General features: G+C 39.6%; 2 protein-coding genes across 4 annotated transcripts in view; one reads left to right on the top strand and one right to left on the bottom strand.

The window, feature by feature from the left end:
* Positions 1–25,725, top strand: part of LOC135161271 (uncharacterized) — a 110,518-nt gene that overhangs the window by 27,214 nt on the left and 57,579 nt on the right. The gene's annotated exons all lie outside the window — the stretch shown is intronic.
* Positions 4,453–8,972, bottom strand: LOC135161270 (uncharacterized). 2 transcript variants are annotated; one of them, XR_010298744.1, is made up of 3 exons: positions 8,839–8,972; positions 6,304–8,231; positions 4,453–6,235 (listed from the first exon to the last, which is right to left on the bottom strand). XR_010298744.1 is itself a non-coding variant. In XM_064118705.1 (2 exons), exons 1-2 carry the CDS (start codon positions 8,970–8,972, stop codon positions 7,997–7,999), a joined length of 369 nt encoding a protein of 122 aa, XP_063974775.1. In that variant the 3' UTR covers positions 4,456–7,996. The 2 variants fall into 2 exon arrangements, 1 of the variants encoding a protein (XP_063974775.1); XM_064118705.1 differs by having other exon boundaries at positions 4,456–8,231.

Below are 25,725 nucleotides of genomic sequence, written 5' to 3'. Positions count from 1 at the left end.
CACTCAGCTGACGAGTTTAATACTGAAGAGAGTAACATTGAAATCCTCACTCAAGTTTTCGGATGTTTATTCTAGTCTATCTCCTCTTTCGAATCGCAAAAGAGCTTCATGACCGTGAACTCTGGATGTTGAGCCCTCACAAGTACGTGACAGTACGTACATGGACAACACTCTGAACAACTATAAATAACCGTCAACTTGAACGTGCCATTCTGTATCCTGTCTTAGTTTCAACCCCCTCAACTGGGAATTTTCACCATTTTCCCGTGTTCAACATATTCTTCCGTCACTAACGCCATTTCCATTATTCATCAGTGGATTTAGTGATGTTTCGAGTGGAGTACTTGACAAATCATGGGAAGGAGAGAGGGAACTAGCGCTAAAAAAATTAATTCATTCAATTTTATTTCAATTTAATAGTATGATATAAAGCGCTGGATAGTTGCTGTCACATACGACATCCTCACATGTCACGAGAAACCCCTTTCCGCGAGGGCTTCTACATTTAACCGATAAAATCGTTTGAAACGGTCGTCGGTGAAGAGGGCGTCTAAGAAGTGGCAGTCCGTGGGGCACTTAGCCCGAAGGTTAAAGCGTGGATGGCATATTATCCACCATAAGAGAATAAAAGACTAGAAACACTTAAAAAAACTAAAATAAAAATGAAGGTGTGCGTGAAAGGCGCGTGGTGGAGTGAGACAGAGTCGAAGGGCGCGGTCTTCTACTCGAGTTCAGTTGACTCAGACTAGACCGTAGCTGCCCTTGTGTTTCCTTGACCTTGAGACAGCTCTCGCGTATTGCATCTGCGGAGAGGGCCTGTACGGGTGCCTGGATTGCCAGAACCAGCGCATCCTCAACTCGTCCTTAAGGTTAGCACAAAGAGAAATTCACGCGAAATCTGTATGACGGGGCTGATGTTGCGGGAAAAAAAGAGGATTTTAGAGTCCACAGATATGGGAGAAATCGAGCGTGACTGGCAAGCGGTTACGGGGACAAGGGGCAAGGGGAATAACCCGGTGGATACAGAAAAGTTGTCGAAGGATACGTTGGGTAACGAGTGTCACGGGTCATCCTACCTAAATCATAAATTTCACAGATAATCATCGCAAAAAATTTCCTAATTAACAGTATTTCAAAATCGTGGAAGGGTATTCTCAATTTTGCAGTCGCCTTTACGTCATAAAAAATAGTACTGGTAGTAGCTAACTAACTAACTAGTACTAACTAAGGAATAAGGATGAGGAACAATACGATCTACGAGACATTAAATTTTTTAGAATAATTAAAAAATCAAGAAATAATTGTTTCTCAAAAAAAAAAATTCTATGAGACGAATTTCGGAAAGGCAATTCCCTAGAACATTTTGACAATGCAGAATACCTTGTGCGGCCAATGACTCGGCAACTTCTGCGAACAACTGTGTTACCCAGGACAATATAGAATCATCGACATTTTATATTCATCCGAAGGACCACGATTTTTTGCCTCCTGACACTGCAAACTCCTCACGTCCAAAGGGAAAATCACAATTCATCGCGCGCAGATGGCTCAGACCGATTGAATTTTCAAATTTCATCTGTATTTTCTAATGCACAGAAGAAAAAAAATTTCTCCATGTGAACCAGTCTGACCAACTTATTCACCATAAAGCCAGTCGCACAGTTTGTCAATCCCCTGTGGTGCATAAATTCACTGGCACAACGTGAAACGATATTTTGTCGTATTGAGAAAGTGCTCCACCAGATACGAGGGTGTTAAGTAGTCCACTCCGTCTTTGCATTTCCTTCTGAATATCCCACCATTGCGAAACATTCACACCAATCCGCCAACAGGGTATCCATTGCAAATGCACTATCGGAATATAAACGTTCTAGTGAATAAAAAAACTCTTACTTTTGCCAATGGAGAAAGTGCAGTTAAACTGAGTTCATTCGTTCTAGTCTAATGACAGACGGGGAATGCATGAACGTTAGCTGTATTTATTCTGTATTAATTCCACCAATACTTACCCCTATTTTATTTTTCATTCACGTATTTCATTTACGTCCGCATCTACACTCGTATTTTTAATGTTTACCGTAACTGCAATATTATGCATTATATAATACACGCCGCATACGACTAAAAAATATCACTATTGACTTACAAAATTTTTAAATTGCGTCAATGAAATAATGAATGGAAAAAAAAAGAAATTAACAGGGTCTTTCACCTTTTCGTGTCGCAGTTGCACGCATTGCAACAGGTAGTCCAACAATATTACTGTTTTTTCCCCTATTTACGAGGGAGCCATTTACTGGCATACTTTCAGTAATCACGGGAAAACTTGTAATTCGCCGGCGTTCATTTCATTTCCTGGTTGTAGCAATGATCCCCACGTCGATCAGCCCCAGCAGTTGCATTACGTTTCTCTCCTTCCCCCGCGTCGTGTATAACGCAGTCTAATTAACATTTTGTTCATTAAAATTTTTTTATTCTTCAAAAACCAACAGCGCGCGTCAATAGGCAGTTGCATGATGCATTGAAAAAGAACTTGATACAGAATCATTCGTTGGAATTGATTTTGCTGAAATTGCCGGGGTATTCTGACCGATTTTTAATGAACGAAATGGATATCGAGTACTGATGGGAAAACATGCCCCAATTATTCGAGCCATCGTAATGGAAAGTGGAACGAGTGGAACTTTCAGTTTCATTATCTTTCACTCGTCGCCCGTTACAACTTCACCTCAGTCCTTCTGATCTACATCATAGCCGTTTATATCTCCAACCTTTTCGCCGACTCATTCCAGGGGATGTGAACTCTCGGGGTATAACTACGACGACGAATAAAAAATCGAGTGCAATGAATAATTTTAGAAATCGCTATTAACCAGTTGCAATTCATTAATTGGAGATTGCAATGTAACGCGTGTCCTGAGGGCATGTTAATTTTAGATGTTAAGACTTTCGAATGTCTTGATTCAGGACGTTGATTCAAGTCAAAACTAAGACGTGTGATAGACAAGAGACGTTTGTCAAATTTAATTTAATTTGCTCATTAAATCTGGAGTCATTTATGACTTCGAAATATTAATCCCATCATAATCGCGGAAAAGGTCTGCCAATAAATACCGTCGATTATTTATACTGAATCTATTGATATAAATGATCACCGATAATGACCTGTTGGGTCATGAATCATCATTACCACAATGGAAACTCAAGAGACTATGAAATAATGAAAGGGGAAAAATGCTAACAATCTGAAATTGCTTCCGTATTATGTCGCAAGTGAGATTTTTGTGTATAAAACCATTGAACAAAAGGGGAGAGAGTCAATTGAGGCGTGACCTCAGTCGACAGCGAAAATAAGAGAGGGAGAGAGAGAGTGAGTTTAACTTGTGAAACCTATCTTCATCATCTAGACGAGTCAAAATGCTTCAGCAATAGATCGGCTTATCCCGTGTCACGTTTTATCCGGTGAAAAGGTCACTTTCAAGAAATGAAACATTTTTATGAATCCCTTTGCTCAATACTCGAGGATAAATCAATTATATTCCACAGGGGTACTTCCTACCCTCCATAATCTCCTCCATTATCTTCCATTTTTCATCATAGTACTGTTGGTTTACTATTGTAACGATAAACTCCTGCAATTACTCGACATTGTTACTCCTCTCTCTCTCCCCCCCTCTCTCCTGTGAAAGTACTTTTATAGATCAGTTTAATATTGTCGTCGAAGGTCGCAATCATGCTCTAATGAACGCAACGAGGACGTTCCACACACTCACACCTTATTTCATATCGATTTTAATATCTACTCGGCTCTTTATTTTATTCTTTCTCTTTTTTCCTCACACATTTGTGCTGACTAGTGACACATTATCAACAATACAGATACAATTTCCATTAGTTGATGGATTCCATAGTTTCCCTGAGTCCTAAACGTCCCACTGCCAGCACCAGAATTCATTACTTGAATTATTAGATTTTAATTGGAAGCCAGGTTGATTAATGAATAGACGTTTAAGTAACAGCAATTGAACTATATTCTACTAAGATGTGCTCACACTTCGAGAGCAGTCGCCGGACTAACAGACGATCTCGAAGTCTCAAAAACGAAAGCATCGACATCATGGTTTCTTTCCTTTCATAAACAGAGATTTGTTTATATTATTTAATGAACATTCATTAGAGTTTTCGTCGTAAGACCACACAGACGGCCTCTCCAAGAAATAATTACCTCATCGTAGAATAAATATAAACTTATTTAGGTTTGTAATTGTAATTGTTTTTGCTCTTTTCAATATCAATAGACACCCAGTCAATATTTTTTATTCAACAAATAATTTTCTCCTTGCAAATTCACCGCGTGTTATCCACGATTGCGACACACCGCTGGGGACGACAACCCCGCGAAGCGAACGCACTCGCAAACTATCTATGGAATGACGTAATCCGAACCGATAGCTAGATCTGCACCGAGTAATAGTGCATAACCAGAATCAGGGGACACACACAAGCAACATATTGTTTCGGGGTGCTTGCATAAGCTCCCCGAGGGTATGAAAGCCATGGGGCAATGACACCTGGGGCAATTTGTGCGATTCATAAGGGGGGAGGATGGGTAGATAGGGTAGGGCACTTATCCGGGATCTGGTCGTGCTTGTGAGTTTGCTGGAGATGTTTGTGAAAGCGTGAGACCACGAGCTTCTCGTTGTATGAGTCAATTGCGAGAGGAAATCATGTTTTTACTATTCAACAATTTCCCTTAGATATTTCCAATCGTCGGGTACCAGAATCACGAGGCCATTGCATCTTGTGAGAAAATTAGTCCTTCAATGGGCAGATGAAGAGCCTGGTTCATTTTTGGTCAATTCATATTGGAGATGGGATAATGGTTAAATGATCAGACGCGTGAATCCTGTTTTAATTCTTTTATTTTATACGGAATTTCCATATTTTATATGGAAAGGCACAACCGCTCGGCTTCGTTTCCTTGAAGAAACTGACTAAAAGACAGAAGGGATACAACACCCTGGACCTGATGCCTCTCATCAACAATGGTCCCACTCATGGTCCCACAATGGTCCCACACTCCCAAACTTCCTAGAATTTTCACTCATAAAAATGTTTTCTACTCTCAAGTGGAAACACCAGAATAAAAGAAATACTAATCGTACAAAGACCTATTCATTCCATCTGAAAATTAATGTTTGATAAACATTCGAAATGTAAATTTGAAATGTAAATAATTCATTTTCACTGATTAATTAACAAAAATGAAGTTTCCCTCCTCCCTGAAATTTTAATGTTCAGTTTATTATGAATTTCCAATTGAATTGCTGATGAATAATTCAAATGCCCTATAAATGAGCGAATATCACCCTCAATCTATTTGGACCAAGTGAAATCGAGATGCGCAACATTTGTATCTGGGATTCTGGGCCAAGTCTTTGGGAACTCCACGGGGAAATGGAGAGAGATGAACGAAGAAAGGAAGAAAGATATTCTCTTGGCATCGAAACGAGACCAGCCTACTCTCCCTTCTACCACCAACTACGTCTGCTCCCAAGATGTTGGCACACGAATGTTGGCACACGACATGCACAATGCCTGTAGGAGGGCGCCCCGTGAGACCCTAGAGAAAGTGAAGAGATTACTTGTATATTACTTTCACTCTGGCTCTCTCACATCTGCTGAGAAATAAAGGAAAATTAACGTGTCACTTTTATCGTTTTATGATGCGTCGTCGCAAGACCGTAACCCATCGAATTAGTCAATTAATTGGTTAACAACTATTAAAGAATACATCTTTATATTGGATTGTGGACCGGGATTTACTGATCATACGATTTGACTATAAACTTTAATTATTTATTATCGCACGCAGAAGGTATATCTTTCTCCTATGACGTCTCCAGTCAAACTAACCCTTAGTGACCAAAGTTTTCACACTCTGGGCCCATTCGACAAAAGGCCCTTGTTTACACATTTCTTTCTTTTCATTTTCTGTTTCTGTTTATTAAAATTTTATAAAAATTATATAATACTGACATGGACTAGACAGAGCTATGGACAGACGATTAATTTTTACTCACACGTACCATACCTTTAATTTTGTTTCAAGTTTTGAAAGTTATAATTACCAGGCCCATCTTCCAAAAAAATCAGTTTTTATTACGCCCCAATGGCCTCCGTCTAAACAGGTCCCCTAGATAAATTCTGTCACAAGTTGAAAACCATCTGCTGTCTATATATAACACATTTAAAAATCGCGAATAAATCAACGATTCAGACATCTCCGAAATACCCACGCACCCTGTTGTTTCCTCCGTCGCCGATGGGGTCCTCCGACCTTGATCCCAATTTGAGAGACGCCTGAATTTTCTATGAGAACGTGAAAAAAAAAAAAATTCACTCTCGGGATTTCAACCACCGTCTCGGATTTCGTCCCCCACTAAATTCACGTCTCGTGTGATAAATGATTTTTTTTTCGTTCTTGATATCAGTTCCCCAGGGAATATTCTCCCCGGCCCTGAATTTTACGTTTTGTTTTTTTTTTTTTTTGCGTTCCGTTGAAATTGACACTCCGATATCGGGGAATAATCATGTGTCATGGCGTAGCGCGCACGACGTTTGGCATTGAGGCAATACACAGATCGGTATGTAACCGGGTTAATCGACGATATGATTTATCGATAATTCATTTGACCGACGCGCATGCTTGATCCATGAGAAACGAGTTTTATAGGGTATTTACACACTTGATCGGTTGATTCACTCTATCAATTAATCTTTGAGGTTAACGATTTGAAATTTTTCGACTGCCTTTTGGGGAAAACCAATCTGGGATGGATTAATTATTCTTTAAAATGAGGTACAGATCAATTCTGATAATGCAGTATCCTGTCTCCCTCCATCTGGGGGAGAAAATGTTACGAGCAATTGGCGCGGATTGGAGCAGTAAAAAAAATGTAATGGGGTGACACAGAAAAATAAGGGCTTTATCAACAGGCATATTTGTTCAGCGATCGATATGGAGCCTTCTCACGTTGACGTGGATGATGCCCGGCACTTCTGTCATGGTAATCTAGGTTGCGTTTACATAAGCCAGTCGTTCGGCATATTGATAACCTTCCGTGGAGGGAGGCAATAATCAGTTGAATGTCTATTTTTATATGTGAGAGAAAAAATGTCCCATTATGTCGTTGGATTCCCCTCGCCCAATAGGGGATTGCACGTAAATACATTTTTATCTCACACCGTCCGGAAAAGTAACTTTTAGACACTCGTCCGAAAAGTGGGTTTTTCCAGTGGGATAAACGGATTTTATCGAATTAAAATTTTTTTTTTGTATTCCCCTGTCAACGTTTTTGATGGAAAGATGAGGTGTCGGGTGTAGGGACATAGAACATCACGTAAATCTCAAATATTCTCGTGTGTTAATCGCCAAACACGCGAAAACACGTAAGACTCGGATGTTCTCACTGAAAAAAGAGGGTGTGTGTATCCTTGACACATAAACGAAGACCTTTCGGCGTTTCTAACCCGAGTCTACTTGGCTGCCGTTTCATTTGTGATTCAGAATACCCATCTCAGGCGGTGGATGGGCGCCTGGGACACAGTGAGAAGTCACCTTGGTTTATTTCAAGTGCCTCTCCTGAGGAATCATCCGATCGTAAGGATAACCGCCATTGGTTGCGGAATATCCAACCTCTTCCCGACCCTCAAGTATAATCAGGGAAAATAATTTTCTCCGGGGAAAAGAGGGAATAAGAAACGCTACAGCGTATTGCCTCATCTTCAGAGGATTCTCTTGTTTCTGACGTTTGCAAATCGATCCAAAAATGGAGATTTTTTTAAGGAATATAGAATTTGAAGGGTCCGTGATGGAATAGAGGGTTTGCTATTCGTTTTTAAGTGATCGGGAACGTAAAACTGTACAGATTTATAATTTTTTCAAAATAGAATCGCTATCCAAAATTATTATTCTTTAAATACGTATTCAATCTCAGTGGTCACCGACGAATATTGAAGTCTCCGGCAAGTCCAAATCGCACGTGTGTCTAGTGGAACGAAAGCCGACACACGCGTCCTTGGAAATTGCGTAATCACTTCTGTCAGGTGGCGGTTGCGAATATCTCCTCAAGGTCGAGACGTCTATTCGGCAAAGTAACCGAGTCCAGGGGATAGTGTGACTTGTTAGATGAAAAAAAGTTTCTTCGATACTTCGGATGAAATATTTGCTTAATTTGGAAATAAAAAATCTATGAAGGTCAACTGGGTCTGAGAGTGAAGAGGACCTCGCAACGGAAGTCTCAGTATTTCATCAGAATTTTTTCTAAGTACTGGCAGGTGGTGATGAATTTTGTAAAAATTCTCCGCCTATTAAAATCTATGGTTTACCAATATGTATTTTTTACACGCAGAGGGAAATTCTTTCCGAAAATTACGTGCCTCTTCCGTAATCTGACACTTATAACAATAGTCGATAAAAATTACGGAACAGTTACGCATTTTTTCTTGTTCCTGAACAAGTGCGTCACTGTCCCGTAATTTTTACTGAATAGCGTTTCCACTGGCAAATTATGGAACCGGTGCGTAATTTTTCAAGAATTTTTCCCTCCGTCTAACGAATGTATTTCTCCAAATTTCTTACAGTTTCATATTTTAATTTTCATACAATATTTAATCACTTTTCCGATCATTAGTTCTCGAAAAAAATTAAAAATCAATTACTCTCAATAGGAAAAAAACACAATCTGTGACATTCCACACGTATCCATTGAGTCATAGGTCCTCTCCCAGTCATTAAACCCTCAACAATCAATCAATCGCGACAGAAGAACTAACCCAAAGGTGATTGTTCCGAAAACTCGTTCACCTCCCGCGAGTAACTGCCCTACCGAAAAAAAAAAATGATATGGCCTTGAGATAAACTCGACGCTGAAAGGTGACGACTTATGTACACGCGCGCGAATTCCCATAGTGTGTTTCTTATCACCTCCGCGCTTCCGTGTCTATTCTCGTCCGTCTTTTAGACTCTCTATACCCAATTTTTTACCGAAACGTTCGCCAACCCAAGGTCGCACTGGTGCGGGTTGGGAGATAAAAAAAATTGTGAACCAGTCACTGAGTAAAGCGGGGAAAAAAAATCGGCAAATCCACTTTCAGTGGGGAAGCTACGCCTTTCCCGCTATTAAGCTGCGTCACCCGATAAAGAGGACAGCACGTGCTGCCTGTCAAGTTTAACTGTATTACGACGTGATTTTAAAGTTTTTACGGTAATACCGGACATCTCCAAAATATTTTCTGTCAATTGCAGGAATGTAATCAGGGTTCGAATAGAAGTTTCAGCTCCGGTGCTGTGAAGCCGGTTGCAATGTCAGCGGATGGCCTTGTCCTTGCCCGCAGTAGAAACAGCCTTCGGGCGCGATCGATGCAGACCCAAGCGAAATTGTATAGATACACGACGATCTAGTGCAATAGACGGTTATATCTTGTGTCGTCGTAATCTCACACGATTTGATGAAATAATTAAATAATAAAAAAGCCGAAAAATTTGATAGGAAAAATCTGCTCTAATGCAGTTTAATTGATTTTTGTTGAATCAGCGGTTTAGCTACTCCGAGTCATCTCAAATAAATAAAATGCGAATAACAATTACAGAAGTATGTAATTATTTATGCACGTTTTAATATAAACGTTTTGCTATAAGTTTTAAGAAAAACTGAATAAAATTATCTATCCCCGGAATTTATTCATATCATCTACGGATGATATGATATATTCCAAGGTCAGGTGAGTCAGGAAAAAGAAATAGAAACGCCGAGCTCTTGATATTCGCTTTATTTATCTCCTCCAGTCTTGTCACTTGATTTTATTATGCACTTAGAAATGCTAAATTATATTTTTTTTCCTCGGAATAATTCAACATGTTGCGAGCTTGGAGGGGAAGTGAAACGCGTGACAGACTGTTACGTTTAGAAATTTCAATAGAAACGCACTATTCGGTGCATTCCAATGTCAATGATACGCATTTAGTCTCCCTCAGACGAGGAAAAAATAATATTTCCGGGGTCTCAACTTCCCGATACTATGATTCGATCCACGTATACCATGGAAAATTACCGATAACCCTTATCGTTGTATAACGTCATTTGGGACAGTCGAAGGACACATTTTATCGTTGAAAAAATGTTCAAGGCCTCGACTGTAATTTTCTTCTATACGAGAAGAAAAAAAAAGGAATTGGAAATCCATATTTTTCCAATTGTTACTTATTTTTAAACAATCGTATTCGGTGGAATTTTAAGTCCAACGAATTCATGTATTTTTGAGTACCTCTCAGTAATTGTTAATGAAAATTCCGCATTTTTTTCCAAAAAAATTTCATCAAATTTGCTCAGTCACGTCGGAAAATTCATGATAATGTTTGTGACAGAGGAAAAACGATGAGGTCAAGTTCACGAAGACAATTGTGCAATGTGCATCACCAGTAATTCGTTTGAAAAGCTCGTAGCTGATATCGCGCGCGCGTATTAGTGTGGAAGGACAAGGCCACGTGGTCACGGGCAACCGGACGGAGCGGGAGGAGCCTCGTCTCCCCGTCACGTTTACCTCCTCTACTGTTCCTCACAACGTCCCCCCGGACATCTCGTTTGTAGTGTTATATCCCTACAGACCCCTCCACCCCCTCCCGCCCAGCCCCCAGTGATAGATCACCTTTTAATCCTGAGACTTACACAAATACCGTATCTTGTCAGGGGCTTTTCATAGACATTTGTCGCGATAAAATGACACGCCGGGATTTTCAATCTTGTCTTTCGCACTTGTGAGAATTATGTGTCCCTCAGGTATTTTAGCTGAAATAAAAAAAATTCAGGGAAAGTATAATAATTATTATTACACAGAGAAAAAAAAATCTTTAAAAATTACCGGCCTATCCTGTAATCTGCGAGTGCAAACAAACGCGTCTTGACTAATTTTTTAACGAACCATGAATGCTTAGAATACATCCTAAACTTTGAAAAGACCAGGGCAATGGAACAGAAGACGGACCAGAAATTTACAAGACACCAGTTTTTACAATTTACAGAAGAAATAATTCACGAATGTGAGACTCTCCCACTATCAAAGTTTCCGTCGCGAAGGCGAGTCCGAGGACCTTGACCTGGCGATAACAATTATTTATGTGTTAATTAACGCACTCAAGGCGACGCCAAAAACCCATAAATTCAGCTGTCGAAGAGGAATTGAATGTGCATTTGCATTTTTGAAAAATAAAAAAACCAAGAAATTTGCCTTTCATAAACGTTTCGTAATTTTTACCAAAGAATTTTCTCTGTGTGGAAAATTTCATGATTAGTGAGGCCTCAAAAAACGAAGATGAAAACTACAGTAAAAAAACATGCGCCCCCTCCCTCACCCCCTCTCCCCCGCCGATAACAGCGGGAGATTAATACCAAGGACAAGGTCGTTAGCGTTCAGCACCCTATCAATGTTACCCTCTTATTGATATTAAACATTAATCATCCCATTGATATTGAGCACTCGCACATCAAGTATTATTCCACGTATGGAGCATTGGACGGGATGAGAACGTGCGCAAATATATAACGCGAACGGCAATCGGCTCTTTCCGATTGGCATTTGTATTGCCATTAACGCGCTCCGGTTTCCGTGCGCTGGCTTTTCCGACTGATTGCACTTCACCCGCATAATCGCAACAGAATTCTCGACTGTCAAGGTCAACCAATGATTGACACGTGCTAATTCACCAGTATCAGTCACTCCGTGAATTGCAGAATTATAATTTTCAGGATTCATAATCACCGTTGAGTAATCAATGGATAATACGAGGGACAGAAAATTGAATATATTCAAGAATCTTCATCTTGTTATGTTGAAAGCCTCGTCAATACTCAATGATAATTTAATTCAATGAGAAAAACAAACTCCACGAGAGCTGCAGTATTTTTTAATATAATTACGCTGTTGGAGGAAATCATTCAAAATTAATTGCACAGAAAGAAATTTCAGGTGAAAATTGGACGTCCAGGGGGTGAAACAAGGGAGGAAGGTTAGTTTTATCGCAAAATTAGTACTTCAAGTCTAATTGATCTACCAAAACGGCCTAAAAAGTGGTTGATTGTCATTTCTCCCCACGTTTCACCCTCTAGAGGTCTAATTTTTCCCCAAAACGTCTTTCCGTGTACGTAAAACCCCTCAAAGCCGCCCGGACGGACTCATTAATTTCGAAACCAAACTAATTGGTGAACAACCAGCTATTAATTCATCTCGCCATTTAATAATCTGAATCTCTCCGCTCCCTGATTACCTGAACTCCCCTGAAACCCAGCCTGAAAATACAATCACGGCCATACCGTACCGCGTCGACAACATATTTTCCATTAAATATTTATGTCCCCCTCGCCGTGAGCAACACACTCCCTAGGTCACATCCGACGTCTTCGTCGGCTGAAAATTCAAGGAGAATAAATGAGGATCCCGTGCGCGGCCGGGAAAAAAAAATGGCAACAGGGGGGAGACAACGATGACCTTGCGCAATTCCAAAGATCAGCCAGTCTCTAATAATAATGTCCGTGTCTTTTGAACACGCCTGACGACTGACAAAAGAGAGAAGAAAAAAAATTGTAGTTATATCTTTGACTTTGACTACCGCAGAAATCGGCTCGCACGTGCCGGACTCGTAATGTTTGGTGGGAGTCAAGGACAACGATAGCGAGACAGAGTCTTCGTGGAATGCTGAGTGCTTCGGATAAGCGACAAGCAACTGGATGATGACGTATGATATTTCGTTCATGCATATACTTCTCCGGCAGAGATTAGTGGAGAAAGATGATAAGAATTGGAGTATAATGTTCTGGTCTGTCCCATCCGAGCCGTTTCTCCTTGAACCTCGAGGGCAAAACAGGAGAAAAATATTTACGTTCGAAAAACATTCAGTTGGGTAATGCGTGTGAGAGAGTGGCCATGGCATTTGTTGAATAATTGTTTAATATTTCCCAATGCTTTATTATTCGTATATCTCGATCGCACAGTACCTGACCCATGTGTCCTCTGGCGTTAAGGGCACAAACGTGTATGTGCCCCTGAAAAATATTCCATTGGGCGATGGGTATGAGAAGAACGACTATGACATTTGTTGCAGAATTGTTTAATAGTTCCGGAGAAGTTTCTACTACTGATACTATTTTCGATGGAGTGAGTCACACGGGTTGAATCACAATGGCACATTACGAGGAATAATAGGTTGAAAAAAAAAAAGGGAAAGAACCGGCAGACGACACCAACTCATATATTCAATGTTCTGAGTCATGGGACATTCGAGTATCACATCGATCGCCGGTGTCGCGATACTAGTAGCTAAAAAGAATTTTTAATCCGCTCTGGATAACAGGAAATCTTACCCTCGTGTCATTATCAAAGCATTCATAAGACAGTAATTGTGATACTCGATATCCGGTTTGTCATAGAGTACATTAATATGATTCCATTGGTCCCTCAGTATTACGCTAGTATTGTTAATCTCTCGTACCAGCCACAAGCATTTTACTTCTCGGAAAAGAATAATAAAAAAATCATTACAATTTCGAAAATCATTTAATGCGGGATTGACAATCGTAATAACCTTAACACGATTGCAGTGAATCTTTAAGGTCAATTTGGAATTTCATAAATATCTTCGTCGCATCGAAAATAGGAGAAAAATTAAATGAAGTGGTTTCTTTAGTTGTCATAAAATGACGGTTGAATTTAATAGGTACTTTGACAACCACAATACTTCAATAAAACGTACTGGTGGTTAATATGTTCCTTGAACTGAAAAATACAATTTAATTATTGCATCAAAAACCTTTTAATGCGCAGTTATTAGCAATAATAATCGCATAGAAAAATACGCCTAATTGAAAAACTCGATAAAAATTAAACTGGAAATGTCAATTGAGGAAAAAGATCTTTAATAACCTTCACATTAATTCGGTGACCCTCTGAGGTCAATTACGAATTTCATAATTGTATTCTCGACCTCCGAAATGATGAAAAAAATAAATGAGGTACATTTTTTATTTCTCATAGAACGACCGTTGAATTTAATCGCTATGTTGACAAATAACATTGTTCAATAAAATCTGCCAGCGTTGGAATATCCCCTTGAACTCAAAAATACAATTCAATTTTAAAATAAATATAATCTAATGCGCGATTATTGAGCGCAATCATTGCAGAAAATGGATAAAAATTAATCTGGTATTTTCAATCGAGAAATGAGAACTGTTATCACCTTCACATCACTCTCGTGAACATTTAGAATTTCATTGTGTAGAAATAATTTGCTAGGCGATTAACAGCAATAATAGTCGGATAAAAAACTCATAATTTAATTACTCGATTGAGAATGAGTATAGCGATTTGAATTAATATTTAATTGAATTGATTATTAGCTTTCAATGATCTCTTGCCAGCGAGACAGAGAGAGCGGGATATTCTCTTTATTTTTAAATTAATAAAAAAGCCAGTAAGTGGCAGCAAATTTTGGAATTCAAAAATACCAGAACACTTACAGCAAGTGATTACACCAGTCGTTAAAGCCGGCACATTCTCAAGGCCCGTCAGCCACGAGATGTGTGGATCGTAAAACTTGAAATCATTTTACGTAATGGACCCGTATTTCACGTGTAGTGACACTGAGGGTGTTTTTCAGTGCTTCCACTGAGCTTCAGTATTTTTTATTTCCTCTCTCCCTTCAATTATAATAAGAATGAATTCACTGGAGGAGAGGCGACGACAGATTGAAAACGTACACCGTCTAAGTCTTACTCGTGCAAATGTCAATGGCCTGCTCAATGTTCAATGCAGAGAGGGAGAGAAAGAGAGTGAAAAAAAAAAGAGAGATAGACTTACGAATCGGACGGTGATCCGCGGGGGCGTCTCGTCTCGCCGACAGAGTGCCAGGGGTCGTTGCCATTGGCGCCTCGCTAGATCCACTCTTGGCTTCAATCTTGGACTTTGCGCTTCACTTTTTCTCGCGACTCAGCGATTCTCTCATTGTCAAAGAGCAATCGATCACTTTCTTTTCTTTCTTCTGCCAGTGTCGATTGTAAAACACTTGTCATCTCGTTCAACATATTTCCAATCATTGAAACAAGTGGTTAATCGCATTTATTGGACCCGAAGTAGCTTACGTTCCCTGCAAATTAACAATGTGCTTGCCAATGGATTCCCCGCGGTTGACATTTTTCACTAGACTTACGTAATTCTAATTGTTTTATTTTGCAATTAAAACACGGATTAAACGGGTTCATGCAAATTATTATCCCAAATTTTTCCCTCTTCCACTCGCAACAGACTCGAGTCTCCGCTATTTCTTCTCCTGTGAATAGCCACTAATGACCGCACTGTCGATAAGGCTAAAAATAAAGAGATTAAAAGCACATTATTACCTCTCGACTTATCCAATAACGAATTACATCCTTGAGAATGATTGACTAAATAATAATTCTGCGATACAATAAACAGAGAAGTCATATTTCTCTGGGATTATGATACTTCCGGTGTTCACAGACGATTAGCGCGAGAAATTCAATCAGTTAAAAATTGAATTCCATCTGATTATTGGTCGTTTCATTTTTTGACATCACAAGTATTTAATAAATATATTAAAAACGCGGGAAAGATTCTCAAAAAAATATTTTCAACGTATGATTATTTAAGGGGATCTTAAAAAATTGATATTTAATAATCGTTTGGTGTTTCATATTTCTTCAATCTCCTGATCTCATTTCGTGAATATTTCTCTGCGTGTCAAGACAAAGCCCAGACACCTTTTGAAACTGAGAGCTCACGCCTAGATTAACAATTACATTACATTTGTGCATGAAAATACCCAGGCATGCATTATAGCCATCGGTACAGCACATTGCGCGCGCTTTTGTGCAGCAGTGCTGCGAGTGAAGTGAGGTGACTGGCCCCGTATTAGGTCACAGTTGCGGGGGAGAGGAGTAGGGGGAGGTTTCGTTGCTCGTCGTCGCAGCATCGTTACCGGTGTGTGTGACTCCTCGGCATGACCTCAACGGCGGTTCAATACACCCAAAACAATTTCAATTCTAATTAATAAGTCGTTTAGAAACAATAATCCTTATCATGAACGGAAATTTCCTATATCATCGTGTGTACATTGTGCGGTGATATTTTATTGCTGTCAAGACGAGTCTCTAAATAACAACATAAATATTTTTCATTTAAGAAGAGATTTTGATATTTTTATCGAAATAGTCTCGAGTTTGCGGGACGAACGAATAATTTAATTGAAATATCTATCGATTTTTTTGGTAGTTTATCCACAAATTGATGATACAAATAAATTGGTTATTTTGAATACTATTAAATGAATCCATAGAATAAATTCGATAATCACAGCTTCATTAGGCAATAAAAATAAATTGAAACCATAAATAAACTCGGAAAATTCCTCAATCGATCGAAATAATTTTTTAATACTCGAAAATTAGCGTTTGATGTGGATGATGAACTGTTTTAACTTTCAATTGTTTATTGAATTTATCTCTCGTGACGGTTGGGGGTCAAATCGAATGACGAATCCTCGAAGTGGGTTCATTATCCAGTGGATGAATGACTTTAATCATTTTTTTCGGCACTCCGGGCCCCTTGTTCGACTGCACAGGGTCAAACGAGTTAGCAGACAGGGTGAAAGGGGAAGAGTGAGGCGCCTTGCATCAGGAAAAGGGGGGAAGAGGAGGATGAGTAGATGGCAAGAGTACTGCTGTCTCAGGGATAAAGTATTGAAGTGTTCACCGACTTCTGCACTTGAAAGAACCATTCCCCATTGTATCTTTGTACAGTGATAATTTTTTCAACTTCCCAACATACCCTGCGATCGATAATTCCAAATTTCAAGGTCTAGAAAAATAACGCGCGAATGACAGATATTTTTTTTATTAAAAACGACAGACAATAGTTTTCCGTGAGTCCCCAGAGTGTCGTTCAGGTCAACGACCGCAACGCTCGCGAATTCCCGGGGAGGGAATGTCCGAGGCATTTTTTTTCTCCCAATGGTCTCCAACACAAATGGCCAATCCTTTGAAATCGTCGTACCACGTGGTGATTTATTCAAATTGAGATCTCGTCAGCATCAATTCGCGCGGAACCACGATGTTATGTCGCCCATTATGTCATCACCTCCATGGGATGAAATCATCCATAAAAATGACTCATCGGATTGAGGCCTTCATTTTTTTAAATAAATCAATCATTAAATGTCCAATAAAATCAGTTTCCTTCGCTCGACTACGAGGTGATACATAATTCTGCTGAACATTACCCTTCATCTAGATAAAGTAATGACAACATTATTCCATTGCATTTCTCCCCGTATTTATCAATAAAATAAAGGGAGAATAATTATTGATAGTCCGAGGGTCATTGACCGACGGGCGAGCCTCAACAACACGAAGTAGAACGCGTTAGTAAATTCCCGAAATGTCATAATCTTGACTAATCACTGGGCAATGTATGTCACACCTGAATCATGGCTGTATTATTATTTTGATTCACCTAACCTCATTTTTATATATTTGGGTACAGCCGTGGGTCAACGAACTCTCGGTATTAAATAGGCCCGTTATATATATCACGTCTGACACATGTGTGAAACTCAATTCAGAAATATCACGTCATGCCTCATCTCGGCTTGAAGACAGAATGCTTTATCCACTGATAAGCGCTGATCACTTGTCACTTTACGATGGAAAACGTCATTCGGTTGTCAGATGTATTGAGTTGAGCTATCGCTCCAGTGGATCCACCTTGCGTCATACGGTTTTTTCGGGGACGTTGTACACTCGACGAGAGAATCGCTCTTCCTTTGGCTCCATTAGATGTTGAGATGATTTTCAAGAGTAAAAAAATTTATCCAGAAAAAACCGAATACATTATATTAAAAGGACATTAAAAATATTATCAAGTCAGTCCGGGACCTTGGCCGACCTGAACTACGTTTATTGATAGGACCTCGAGTCGATGGAGCAATGACGTAAGCCAAAATCACATGACAATCGGCGTGTGGGAAACCTTGAACCTCGTCACACGCGCCGATCCTTCCTGAAGGGCAACTTGTCACCATAACGACTCATCGCCCCGAAATTGCCGGGTTCAAAAATCCCCGCGTTGCAGTCTAGACCAATAGGAACATAATTGACATTCGCTGAATGCAGATGCAACGAGTCGATGACTTTGAATGTATCTTGAACCTTGCGACATTTATTTCAGTCATTTTTAATCGCTGGAGATAATGATAATTGAGTTTTTTTGTCACAGACAAACAATCAGAGGTCATTGCGACCCGGATTATCGACTATCGGGGGGATTTGTCCTTCGTGATGAGAAAAATATTCATTTAACTAATGGGAATTATCTTGTTATGATATTTATTTTACATTCAATATTTATTGCCGATGTGTCCGTGACACAGGGAGGGAGTTTCTCTTCTACACGGACTTTTTCATTTTTTCATCAATGCAGTTTTGCTATTGTCTTTTTTCTCTCACTTAACATTGTTTCCCCGCGAATCTCACGCGTCTAAATCGAAAATTGTCGCGACGAAGGCGTGAGGAAGGTTAACTTGATAGGGAGAGGCTGGTCGGGAGGCAATTGATTGCAATTCATTTCGAAATAAAAAAAATTCAATTAAGAAGGAAGTAATCACGCAAATTACATCGAAATTAATAGGATAGGAGGGGGGAATTAGATGTGAAATGAATCGTCAAAATGTTTAGGCTGTAGGTCTTTTAGCATAACGCGAAAAAAATCAACATCATTAGGAAGTTGTACATAAATCCTTTCTTTCGTCACTAACATTCGCCCTGTTGTATCTCTCCGGGGGTTCAATGATCGGACGTTGACTGGAATAGCGTGAATGGGCAATGACTCGGCGCAGTTAACAAAATGTATATGTATAACCAAGGATGTTAATCCGTTTCTTTCAGGACTGATGACCCCATCACTCGTTAACGGGTCCTCTAACGCGTTGAATTTATCGAAGTTAGCTGTGTATTGCATAATAGGGTCACGAGGCTGTCAGTAAAAATACCTGACTATCTCGGAAGCTTTCTCTCCCGGGACTCAATGATTTTTAGGTATTTAGGTGTTAATGGGGTAATTAATCTGATGGCAGAATGATCTATAACGCTTTTAAACGAAAATTTCAAATAATAAATACTTGAACACATGTGTAATTCATTTAGATTTAAATCAGACACTTTTTTAATGAATTTTTCCACTGAAAGTTACAACTCTCAATGATCTCAGAACAAAAAAAATTGCAAAATTTTATTTCAATTTTCCTCTGAAGGAAAAATAATTCATGTGAATGAGAATTCCTGGAGCATCTCGGGGTCATCATCGACATGGGCCCTCTTCTCTCCCCATTACGATATTCACAATGTTTCATTAATTCAGAATGAAATCAACGTAATGCACACAAAGAAAAATTAAATTGACTCTTTGCAGTCAACACTTCGGTCGTTCACCCGACGCTCTTGAACCTTCAGGGTCAGACACGTACGCTAAGAGGGCTGTATACATATGGTACCATTTAGTTAAGCTTTATCTTTCCAGTGGTATGTTCTCAACTAAAACCCATCCATCTCGCCGGCGCTTATCGCACCTCGATAACCACTATTTGTACCTAGAACGAAAAAAAAAAATAAAAATTGGGTCAACACTTTTGTTTAGTGCTTCACACTGTTAATGTTAACATTTTCTGATTATGTATCGAAAGGGGGTGGGGTGAGGGAGGGGGATGTTGCAACTGGTGGAGGGGGCGTGGACACTATCTTCAAGTGTTCATCGGTATTTCCGTTCACCAGATTGTCACTCCGAGAATACAATCTACGAGATTGAATTTCAAAGAAGTGGAAACAAAGGCAAATTGATAAGGACTCGAGATTAAAAAATGGGTAATTTATGAGGATAATCTATTGCAAAAATATATTTGCGGACCATAAATTTTAGCGCAAAATCAAGAACATTGCGCCAAAGTATATGAACTTTTTTATGATTAGGTCTATTCTCAGTTATGTTGAAAGGCGTTTCAAACTCGAACTTTAGTAGAGTGGGTTCACGAACTCGAACAAAGTGGAGAGACATGGAATAACGGAAATGGTACTGTTATATGTTTTTCGATGTGTCAGTTTGGTGATGAATTTTATTATGACGAAGGAAATTCCCAATGTTTCAATTTTTCTTGGGGAAACAAAAATTGTCTGTTTAAAATTCAAACCCGAAGTCCCTTCCAAATCTCCATCATACCCAGAAAAAAAAATTAATACGATTGATCTGTTAATCTTTGTGAATGTTGAATAGTCGGCGATGCAATGCGAAGTGATAAAGCCCCTGGATTTAATTTACAAGAGTTGTGGTCCTTCGGCATTTGTTGATTGAACTCAGTTTCGGGTGAACAGACTGACATTGGACTTTGCGGCTTAACATCCACACTTCCTAACGGTATCGTGAGTAATCGGCCCGATGCCGGACATTCGTTAAAGCATGACCGGGAGATTCGGTAGTCGTGGGGGCTCGCACCATCACTTCGGAAACGATCATCTAGTGATGGCCCTGAGCCAGCCTCAGCCTCCGTATCCGCCGTTTTTTTTTCAATAAATCTGAATTCACCCTTTTTCTCTAACTCCTGGAAATACCTAATGAACGTCAATCAATTCATCAATTCCCTGATCTCAATGAGAATATTTTTTAAAATAGGCAAATGTCATCATGGTTTTCCAATAAACGTTCATCCACACGAGTTCTTATGAGGAAGTACAAAAAATTAACAGACCGATTTAATCAGAAAACAAAATGTTAATGAATACATTTTTAATGATGGACATAATGATAGGCTCGAGAATCATCGATGACCTCGCAATCTACCCAAAGTGGTGATTAAATTTTATTGATTGTAATTACTAGACACGAGTAATTCGTATCGATTATTCCGATAAGTGGGAACGATAATACAGATAAATTCAGGAAACTAGAATGACGAGGTGGAGTTCATTGCTCGAGTGCAGTTTTGCAAATGATTGAACCGATTACCGATCAATGATAACTGAAAATAACATTCTTATAGTTTTGAAATACTGGAATGAACTAAATTATTGATTTATTGATTTATTTATTGATTAATGAATTATTTGGACACTGAAATTGTCATTGAACATTATCTGACGAACATTCGTTAACTTCTCGGTTTTAACGACTCGGTTGGGAGTACATCGGACAGCGTATGTTTAAAACAAACTGGAAGTGAAGGAAAAACTATTGGGATTTGTTATTCAAAGTTGTCAGTACCTCCGGATGATAAACAAATCTAGATTTGACCGGTATATCCTTCATTCCAGGAGGACTTATCTATATTGACGTATTCACTAATCGATTCGGTGGCCGATAGTTCGATAAGCACGTAAAATTCCAATGACCTTGGAGCATGATTAAAAGCCTGAACAAAGCCATTACTCCAGAGCCAGGCGTACAAGGTTGAGAGGCATAATGTACCAATAAATCATGGAGTGTATTTACTTTTCAGTGGTAAAACGTATGTGGGTCGGACAATCCACAATGTGCCATATTTATGTGTAAAATATTAATGTTGCCATAATCAATAATGCCGATGAATTTTTATAAACAATACATAGAATCTTACGGGTGGGCATGTACAATTAATTTGTTTTTCTCGGCATATCAGCGTATCACATGTTATAAATAAAAGTCTTTATCTGTCAATCTACTTCCGCTTCGTGAGTTAACAGAACAAAATATTGAAAATTCCTCCGATATTCTCCCGTACATAACTCGATTCTGGGGAATTTGATACGACACGTTGTGTCCTTGATATTCGGTAGAGAAAAAAAAAATATAAAAGAGGCTTAACGGCTTCACGAGAATTTAGACGTTCGTCGCAGACGGACACGCGGCGCTATTGTGGGTGAATGGGGATCAAAGTTAAGGTCGCGTATTTTGGTCTCTTTCTTTTTCTTCATTCTCCTCTCCTTTTTATCCCCCAACGTTCTCCAGATAGCCAGGATTTATATTCCAACGGAAAAATAATGTTTATTGTTTAGAGTATGCGTAGAGTCGCCATGTTTGTCCGACGATTTAAATTTTTTTTCCCTCTCGGCTGGTTAATTTACTAGTGCCGGACTAGCCTCGATAATCGCTTCCACTTCGGAGCTGTTGGTTTTTTTTTTTACTCAATTCAGTGTATGTTCCGTCACACATCGATATATTAATATCGACTTGAAGGTCCCGGCGACATTGGGCCAACGCGTATCGCCGGGGTAAACACGTTCCGGCGGGGAATTATCAGTTAATTAATGACGAATAAAACGGATGAAAAGTCATATGTTTATTTGATCTCGTGTCAATAAAAATCGTGCCATTGGCTGAAGGTCAGATGTATCAGTCGATCAACACATCTTAATTTTATTTTCCACTCCCACGACCTGGGACAATTTCCAGTTTGATATGAATGGTGAGCTTTTTCCTGGGCTTTCGACAATTCTCATTGTACTTAAATTATTTCATAAGACGGGACTAATTTGCTTCTAATATTGTAACACTCTGTTACCGACCCTCGGATGTCCGTAAGTTTCCATCCAATAAAGTCGTACTGAAGCGATGAGTCATGGCAATTTGATCATGACTCCGTTATTTCGCGGGTGTCAAGGAAATAAGGGCGTAACAGTGCCAGCAAATTTTTGCCTAAATCCACATAATTTTAATTTTTTGTTTTACTCTCCGTTCAATTTCCCTCGACATGACACCAATCCCCTCTACTTTAGCCCCTCTCAGATGCTACAAGGGTAAAATGCCACGTGATTTTTTTTTCATCCCTCTGGTCATGAAGGGCTGACAAAACCGGAGGTCGGGAAATGGAAAAAAATAGGGTAGCGGAGTGAGATGAAGTGAGAATCCCTCACAGAAAGGGCAAATAAAGGACTTGCGCCTCGTAAACTCTCCGTGATTTGTCTGCCCACGCGTTAAAAAAACTAAATAAAAAAATGTAACTCAGGAATAAATTTTTATTGACCTGTAATTTGCCCCCAACGATTGGAAAATTATACGAACTTAAATGAATAAGTAACTCATCAACTTCATAAAAAATTCGAAAGATCAAAGATTTTTATTCTTTCCCCCCAGATTTTCCTTTTTTGAGTGAAATCAGTCTTCCATTCGGGTAAAATTTTTGGGAAAAAGCCCCATTACAAATGACGTAATTTTTTACTAAACTTCGTTCATTTTTTCTCCCTTTGTTGTACTTTATTTTTGTCGGAGGATTGAATACGAACTGTTGGCCTTGTCACTCGGAGATTGGGTGTCTCTGGGGTGGTTCTGCTAGGGGAGGAAGCGGCCGAGGTTGGAATATTCCTGCGTAGATATTCGATTTGAGTTCAAGGTTATGGGGTGACTTGGCACACCCGGAAGAAAATGCGCACGTGGTGGATGGGGAAGAATAAAGAGCCCTAGCCTTGGTAGGATGGATTCACCCCGGCAGGGTTGAGGAGGGGATGAAATCATGGTTCGTACCAGTGAAAAAAAAAACGCGGTAACATCACTCCATGACAGAATCTCGGAGGGTTGCCTCGTTTGCGTAAATACCTCATTTTCGGGGATGAAATATTTGTTGGAAATTGAGAAAATGGAGCTTGAAGAAGTGGGTTATGGAGGCCATTTGCTATTCATTGGTCGTTTGTATTCTGATTAATTTTTCCAGAACTTTTTTTTTCGGTCTAATTTAATCTCAGTTCTCCAATTTGCATGTCAATGGAGAAAGCCTTGGGGAGCTGAAAAGCTCAAGAAAAATAGAAAACGTCGCAGATAAATATTTAATTAATCTATTAAAAATAGGGGATATTTTATAGCATCAACAGGTGTGTGAAAAATGATTTAGACTGTACGAACATCTCCCCCGAGGTATATGTCAGGATGTGTCACAGTAGCACGTCGTCTGGTATATGCAAATGTCTGTCCTTCAACGGGATCATATATTTGCCCGAGAGCGTCCATCGTTCGGGTTATGGGCCATTGTTCGTCGACGTATCGTGTTGTGCTTTGTCGCCCGACTCAGAAACTCAAATCAGTATAGGCATGACCCTCCATTTCATCGTAAAACGACCTCGACCACTTCCCTTGCCCTTCGTCGCTTCGCGTTTGTCTCTTGATTTTTTCATTCCCTCGTTTTTTTTTTTTACTCTCGCCTTTTTTTCACTCTTGAGCACACCATCGCTAGACCTGACTCAGAGCTGCTCCAATCGTTTTACCTCTATTAAAATGAATTCCGTCTGGAGAATTAGCGGAGGAGTTCAAAGATGCGATCGATCATGAACTAAATGAGACAAAAATGTAGGGGGAGTGGGGGAGACAAGGTAAAATAGTATCACACGCATTAAAACACCCCATCGCACGTGTACTCAGACTATTTCTGTAATAGATTTTTTTGTCAATGATTAAAATAAACTCACTATCAATAAATAGTCTGCGACAAAAAATATAAAAATGGGTTGTCATAGGCCACAAATATCATCGCATTTCAAGGAAATGAATGATATTCTCGTTCAGGTTCAGTGGAAAAAACCAATAAAACGGAATAGCCATTTTCGAAATCGAAAAACGTGAAAAAAAAGGGACGACCTAGTGGGGGTAGATGTCGTCGGGGGTCCGGCTGAGACAACAAAGACGGTTTGGCCTAGGACCAGCATCCTTCGCACGCAAAACTGGTATTCCGTCCTTCCGTCCACCTTGCACGACTCAATTCTCGGGATAAAGCCACAAAAATTCGAGAAATTAATCCTCCAGTGATATTTTTCCAGTCAATTTCCTAGTTCAAGTATCTTCCAGTTAATTACCTGTTTATAAAATAACTACGGACTCGATGAAACTCGGACCACTTGTCAAGGCTCTCGGTCACTCTGATGAACCAAGTAGGCGTGTAATTTAGCACGAAGGTCATAAACTCGAGAACAGAAGAAGCGTATGAAGAAAAAAAAAAATAAATATATAATACGGAGTGGTACAAAGACCCTTCACCCGTTCAGCGAGGAGGGTCAGAGGGTGCAGGAGTAGTTCTACAAGGATCTTTTTCATTGGAGTAGAGGCTCACACAGTGAAATGCACGCCCCAACGTCGTCATTACCATTTACTATTTGCCATTACTCTCAACTTGAATTCACATTGTCCATAAAGCGGGTATATAAGGGACGAATACACGGTCTGCGACCTCGGTTGGACCTTGAACGCGCTCTTTGGTCGAGACATACACATACACCGATGGTCGGATTGGTAGACGATGAAAAAGGGGGGCTGAGGGGGACCGAGGGAGGCCAGTGATCTCTCAGAAGCCGAACGAAAGCCAAGGGAATGACGGGGGGGGCGGAGGAAAAAAAATGAATATATATTGAAAAAAAGGGGAATAAAAGGAGTGCGAGGGCGTCCCGAAGGCTCCGCAACCTGGGTCCAGTCTGGGAATGTTAAGTTGGCCAGGGAACGTGATTCTTAATTCCTCGGGGAACAATGTTCACCACGTAAGATCAGTACGTAAATTTTAGTCCTATAAATTCATCAATTTTTGAAACACAGAGCAAAAAAAATTCTAGAGCTGTGAAGAGAAAATTTTCCAGGGGGTTAATCTTGCGGGAAATAAAG

This window comes from Diachasmimorpha longicaudata, chromosome 4 (genome assembly GCF_034640455.1).
Source record: "Diachasmimorpha longicaudata isolate KC_UGA_2023 chromosome 4, iyDiaLong2, whole genome shotgun sequence".
Taxonomy (NCBI): domain Eukaryota; kingdom Metazoa; phylum Arthropoda; class Insecta; order Hymenoptera; family Braconidae; genus Diachasmimorpha; species Diachasmimorpha longicaudata.
The sequence above is the reverse complement of the archived record's forward strand: the minus strand, read 5'-3'. Positions and strand labels throughout refer to the sequence as shown.